Source organism: Rissa tridactyla, chromosome 2 (genome assembly GCF_028500815.1).
Source record: "Rissa tridactyla isolate bRisTri1 chromosome 2, bRisTri1.patW.cur.20221130, whole genome shotgun sequence".
NCBI lineage: Eukaryota > Metazoa > Chordata > Aves > Charadriiformes > Laridae > Rissa > Rissa tridactyla.
The window spans coordinates 90,367,492-90,374,225 of NC_071467.1; the positions used below are offsets into that span (position 1 = coordinate 90,367,492).

A 6,734-nucleotide genomic window follows, 5' to 3' on the forward strand; every position below is an offset into this window, starting at 1 on the left:
AGGGATGTGATTCATCATGAATGAAAATTATGCTGCCACTGGGAGTGGCAACGGCTTTATATCCCATCGCTCCAGAAGCCCTGTCTCAACAGTCAAGTTGACCAAGGAGAAGTCCTGAGGAGAAGGTAAATATCTCCCTGACCTTTAATTCTAACCTTTACATTACAAATGACATAACTATGAAATGTCTAAGAATTGATATGTGCATTGATAAGTACATACCTGACTAGCACATATATACTGTACACAGCATATTTTGAGGAAGTGAGAATATTTTCAAGACGCTGTGCAATGGATGGGCTGGGTGATGAAGCTATGCTTAACTTGTACAATGGCTTTATCAAGTGCGTTTCTAAAAGATTAAAACCAAACCTTTTCCCGCTTTCTCTGCATGATCCAGATTGATAGTTTATGAGAAAATAATCTTTCTACACCATTCCCTATTTTAAATATTTACATGGATAATTTAATTCTTCTTGTGTAATGGGGGGAAGGTGTCTTCCACATTTGTGGAGAAAGTTATTCAATCTCAGTACGAATCAAAGCAAAAATGACTTAGAATGGAAGCTCTAAAATGCTGAACTGACTTTCTAAGGGATCAGATGCCTCTGCATCACTTTACTGGATGAAGATACTGGGAAAAGACTTTCATAAGAAAGGAACTCTGTCCTAGGTGTAAGATGTGAAGAGTTTTGCAGAACATTCAAGATCATCTGCTAGTAATAATTGTGATTATAACTAAAGTATATCTGTAAAAAAAAAAGTTGAAGCTGCAGTTAAAATAAAAAATATGACTGGAATTTTCCACTAATACAAAACGTTTGTGGAAAAATCTTGCTAAGTGAGCCTATCCGTAGTGCAATTTTCTGTTGAAAATTCATTAAGCAACCAGCCTTAGAAGGACACAGTACGTGAGGCAGAGATGATTAACATGCATAAAGTTTTTTGAGAGACAGAGAGTGAGGTATGATCAAGGAGTGTAATTAATAAGTGCTATGCCTGGAGCACTCAAGGCGAGAAAGATCAGGACATAAAGTGAGCTGGGTGTGTGGTTAGGACAAGGTTAGTGCTAAGTATAGCTGTTGCTTGAGCTGGAGAAACAGCTGAACTCAGAACACTGTTTCTGAAAACGTGCTTCTCCTGCCATTCAGGGTGCTGGTTTTCAGATGAGTTGCTTCAATCTGAAGTTCACTGTGAAATCCCAGATGTGGTGAGTCAGAAATCTTCCGTGAAGTGCCGAGCAATTCAGCCATGCTACTGCAGAAAACCTTACTGTGCTCTACCAAGGCATCTAAGCTTAGTAGGTGTAAGGATGAGAAGAATAAAACTTTGTTTCCCTTGTTGCAGGCGATCGCAGCGCCACAATGTGCTCTCTCAGTGCAGCCAATGCCAAGTTCTGTCTTGACTTTTTCAGAGAACTGAGCAAAATAAAAAGAAATGAAAACATTTTCTTCTCCCCGCTAAGTCTCTCAGCTGCCTTTGGGATGGTTGTCCTTGGCGCCAGGGGCAACACACTCAAACAGATTGAGGAGGTGGGTTTCCTTTGCTCTGGAAAGGGGATGGTGGCAAGATAAGAGTCAAGAGGCTGATAGTAACGTCTAATAGAATTCCTAAGCATCCGAATGAGTGATGTACACAGAATGCCCTTTAAAAAACCCTCTCTTTTGCTATTCCTAATACCAAACTTTTCCAGGCTAAACACTATTACAGTAATTGATCAATGAATACATCAATGCTAAAGAAAGTGTTTTGGAGGTATAGCTCCACTGTCCAGGGCTAAGAAGCAGTGGCTCCTTGTGATGTGGTCTTCTGCCTTCTCTGAATACCCAGGCTTCTTTCATAAGAAGAAAGATTTCAAAGTTTTCATGAGTTCACCCTCTACAAAAACTTCTTCACTTGCAAGGATCTCATGATAAAGATGATAAAGGACAAACTGGACTTTCCCCATTGGCTGTGTCTGGCTGTGTTTTGGGATAGGCTTGTAACAGCCGATTTTAGCTTTGAGGTACCGTCACTCAGCTGCATTCACCTAACGTTTATGTTGCAGGTATTTCATTTCAGTGAAGTTTTGAGCAGTGCAAGCCAGGGAAACCAATACCCTTCTGAGAAGGTAAGGCACAGTCGCAGCTCTGAGATGAAGCAACAGGGGCCGGTTTGTCAGCCCTTTTCCTTGCAAACCCTCACTTACTCAGAAAGCACAGCAGGGCTGAGCAGCCTCTCCGCATAGATTTGCAGACCTGCTTATTACTGCTCTTTTGATAGCTATTTAAGGGGCCTTTTGAGATCACACATTTCAACAGCTAGGCCTTCTCATTACAGGGTTCTAACCAAAACAGCAGTGATAAACTAAACGTGAATAACTAAACTGAAAAACCGTAACTATATAAACTGTTTAGAAGCTATAAACTAAAATAAAATGTGGTAATTCCTTAAGTTGCCACCCGCAGAGGTTTGTCTACAGGGCATACCAAAGGCACCTTGGAGCTTGCTCCTACCAGGCTCCAAGCCAGCAGACTTTTGCTCAGTGTGCACCGAGCCATCACTGTAGGATACAATGTGATTCGGAGGTGGACTAGCAGTGGCCTGAAGGGGAATCATGTTGCCATTCTGTGCACCTGGTTCAGGGGGAGTTGGAGGTGGCGTCCTCATGCATTTACTCCAACTGTGTGGAGCCAGGCTTCTCATAGAGACAGAGGCTGCAAGTCACTCTCAGGTCCAGCTTTGCATAGGAAAGCTCAAGCCTTCTGTGAAACTTCTGTTTTCCTGTTTGAAGTGCGAAGAAGCTGGAGGAGTCCATTCCCAGTTCCAGGCTCTGTTGGCTGCAGTCAGTGAACCCAGACCAGGCTGCTCTCTCACCATTGCCAACAGGCTCTTTGGAGAAATTACGTATCCGTTCTTCCAGGTGAGTGGCCGTGGTGTCCATTTTAGAAACTCCTGGGAGTTGTGAGCTCAGCAGAATTTCTTCCATCATAAAATATGAAGGGAAATGAAACACAACAGTGCTGTCAAATGACTGCACTCCACCGCCCTTGCAGTCAGGGAGCCTTTACATCTCAATTGCCCCGCGGTAGACATTGGGAACAGCAGAGCACTGGGAAACTGTGACTTAAAAGCTTTTATATAAAGAAACAGATCTACAGTAACATCTTTCCCTGGGCATACCAGAAAATATGATAGCGTTAGTCACTGTCAATATATCCTTGCCACGCATACCCAATGTATAATACAGCTGGTGCTTGCTGTGTCATTTCTATCCAAGGAATGAAGCTCTGTGGCCAGCAGAAGACTTTTTTCTCCCCCAGTGTCTTTTTTGTTTCTAATAAAATGATTGTACTCACTCTTCCACCTTCCCGTCAGAGTCTATGCGAGTACGGGACTCTCTGATCCCTGCTGCCTTTTCAAACAAAGAAAAGTAGCAACTTTGAGGTTTTTGTCCATTAGTCTAATTTAAGTGGAATTGGCCATCTCAGAACATTCCTGTGGAACATTGACAGCCCAGGCAATTTGTATGCAAGTGCGTACAAACAATTTCCTCAGCAAACCAGACCTAAGGTGTTTTTAAGAGTATTGCTAGGAACAGCGCTCTTTTATCTCTGTAACCACCTTTCTCTTGTCAAGTCAAGATTTTACCTTGCTTCCAAAACCACACTGTAAGTAAAGAGAGATTTTCAGAGCCAGAAAAAGGTGACGAGTAGCCTGGAAAAGTTTTGTACTTAATACAAGTTATAAGTTTTACAGTGTATATATCTACACAGAATAAATACATATGCACAAACACACATTATCACATTGTGATAATATCAACGTGGTTACTTGTTCAAAATAAGGCAACCTTCTTCATTTGGTGGTTGGGGGAAAATGGGCAGCATAACAATGATATATAAACTTAAAGAAAAGCACTAAGTTTTGGTCGTTTTTTTTTTCTTACTATGATGAGACATTTCTGCTGTTCAGTACAGCTTGAAAATACAGAAAAATATAATTGCAAATATGTGTTGTTATAAACAAGCTCTCTGAAAATTGCATGCTTGAGTTCATTCAATGAATTTTTTAATACCTGCGTGTTTTACTCATTCCATACTTCATGGAATTACCTTGAAGCAATGAAATTATCATTGTTATAAAAATCATCATGTTGTGATAAAATTCTGTCATTTGTACTTCCCAGCAATACTTGGATTCCACAAAGAAATTCTATCGAGCAGAACTGGAAGCAGTCAATTTTAAATACACTGAGGAAGAAGCCAGAGAGAAGATTAACTTCTGGGTGGAAAATGAGACAAAAGGTAAAGAAGAATATGTGCAGGTTGTCTGGTTTGCAATCCAACCAGTTAAGAATATCGTGTCTGGATGTTAGGAATACCATGTCTAGGAATTTCAGTTTCAACCTTTTTAATATATTTTTTAAAATATTTGTATATTTTTATATATTAAACACTTACTGCATTGTTTTGCTCAATAGGACCTAATTGTAGGAAGAAGTAGGAAAATGCTTTGAGTTCCTGTCTTCAAAAGCTGTACATAAACTTTTTGTAATTTGTCTGACAGCATTATACTACTTTTCATATTTACAGGAGTAATTATTAATAGTCAAATGCAGCTGGTTGCCTGAACAAGGTATTAATACTTCTTAATTCATTATTTTTAAAGGTAAAATCAAAGACGTATTTGCTACTGGGTTTATTGATCCCTCCACTGTACTTGTCCTGGTGAATGCTATATATTTTAAAGGAAAGTGGGCGGTAGAATTTAAGAAAGAAGACACCAAGGAAACATTTTTCCGACTGAACAAGGTACGGTATGGGCAGGAACTGAAACAGCTGGGGGATAGAAATCAAATGTCAGTCTCCTATGACAAGAGATGGGAGCTTTCTTCCTCTCTATTATCCCAAGACAAAACAGTGGTCTTCAGCTAGAACAATGGAAAGCTGCATCTTCTCTCCAGTTTGATAACCAAATATGTAACTGTTTCCCATCAGAAGTGGCTCTCGTGCAGCTGAGATCCTGGTTGGTTCAAAGCCACTGAGCACATTCACTAACTCTGTTGGGTATTTTGCAGCTAAGGATGCTGTTTCAAAACCAGTCTGCTTTTGGGACTGAATTTGAGGATTCTGTTCCTCTGCTACTATTACTAGTAGAACAGTGTTTGTTCTCAGGAAAAAATGAGATAAAGACAAATTATCTCAGGAGAATGTAGACATTATTCATGAAGAATTTAGATTCATAGATGCATCAGTCTCCTCATCTGACGTGCCAGAAAAAAGAATGACATAACAAGGGAGTTGTAAGTAAAGTAATCTGGCACCTGTAGAAATGGAAAAGTAGTTTTTTTGCTTCTAAAATGGATAACTTAATCACAACTACAGTTAAGAGGGAGGAATACATCAATGCTACAAGTACATTAAACCCATGACCAGTGTAAATAATGTTTTCTGGATTGAACTCTAATCTCAATACTGAAACCAATTACAACCAGAGTGATCATTTCTATATTTCTGTATTTTCTGCTTAATATGTTTCATGCGCTCCAGAATGAGAAAAGGACAGTGCAGATGATGTTTCAAGAAGGTTATTTTAACATGGCCTTCATAGAGGAACTGAAAATGAATGTGATAGAGCTCCCATACTTTAATAATGAACTGAGCATGTTCATTCTTCTTCCGGAAGTTGTCTGTGAGGACTTTACTGGCCTAGAACAGGTAATACTTCTTTTTCTCTATAGTAGCATACGTAGGAGGCTGCAAAGACAGCAATACTTTAACATTGCTCCAGTGTGGTTAGAAGACAAGCAGGAAAAACTGAACCTTATATTCTCTTCCTTCTGTTCATTATGATGTTAATCATTATTATCAATACCACCTTACAGCTTGAATGCACCCTCACGTATGAGAAACTAGCAGGATGGACCAGCTTGGATAGGATGCAACAGCTGAGAGTGAAGGTGTACCTGCCCCAGTTCAAGATGGAGGAAAGTTACGTTCTGAACACAGCTCTCCAGGAGATGGGAGTGATGAATGTTTTTGACTGGGGAAAAGCTGATTTGTCAGGAATCTCTAGGAAAGATGGTTTAGTTGTGTCCAAAGCCATCCAGAAGTCATTTGTGGAAGTCAACGAAGAGGGCACTGAAGCCGTTAGTGCCACGGGTCTTGTTGCAGTGCCTCTGTGTCATCCAGTTTCTTACGAGTTCAAAGCTGACCATCCATTCCTCTTCTTCATCAGACACAACCCAACCAACACCATTCTCTTCTTTGGAAGATATTCCTCCCCTTAAGTGGAGGTTATTTTGGAAATTAGATCTTTCTCCCCACTAACATCTGCATTGGCAAGCACTGAGGACAAAAGATGCGCACATTTTCACTAGGTTTTATCCTAATGTGTTAATTTGCTGTAAAAAAAGACTATCTGATCAGAGACAAATTAGAGATAAAAACCTAAAAAACATTAACCATTTCCCTTCTAACATCAACTTCAGGCATGTTTTACTTTTAGGAGGCCTCACTAAAATGACATCTATCTTAAAATACACTACGTGATATTTGCCAAAGAGGCCTCTAGAGACATCTGCATAGAAGATCTTATTTTGATCCTTTCCTAATGTAGTATGTCTCCAATAAACCCATGATTTTAGTGCCCTAAAGACAAGTGATAGATCCTGCCACATAAAGGATACAGGAGGACAGGGATCTATCTGCATTAAAAGGATAAACTCAGGTACCCGGTTGCTTTTAGCTTTA

The 6,734-nt window shown here is 39.9% G+C and overlaps 1 protein-coding gene across 1 annotated transcript; it reads left to right on the top strand.

Annotated features, from left to right (window-relative positions):
* The first annotated feature begins 1,364 nt into the window (after window positions 1-1,364).
* On the top strand, window positions 1,365-6,271 carry LOC128905852 (serpin B4-like). Its single transcript, XM_054192432.1, has 7 exons — window positions 1,365-1,532; window positions 2,048-2,110; window positions 2,774-2,902; window positions 4,169-4,286; window positions 4,651-4,793; window positions 5,532-5,699; window positions 5,867-6,271. Exons 1-7 carry the CDS (start codon window positions 1,365-1,367, stop codon window positions 6,269-6,271), a joined length of 1,194 nt encoding a protein of 397 aa, XP_054048407.1.
* The last annotated feature ends 463 nt before the right edge of the window (window positions 6,272-6,734 follow it).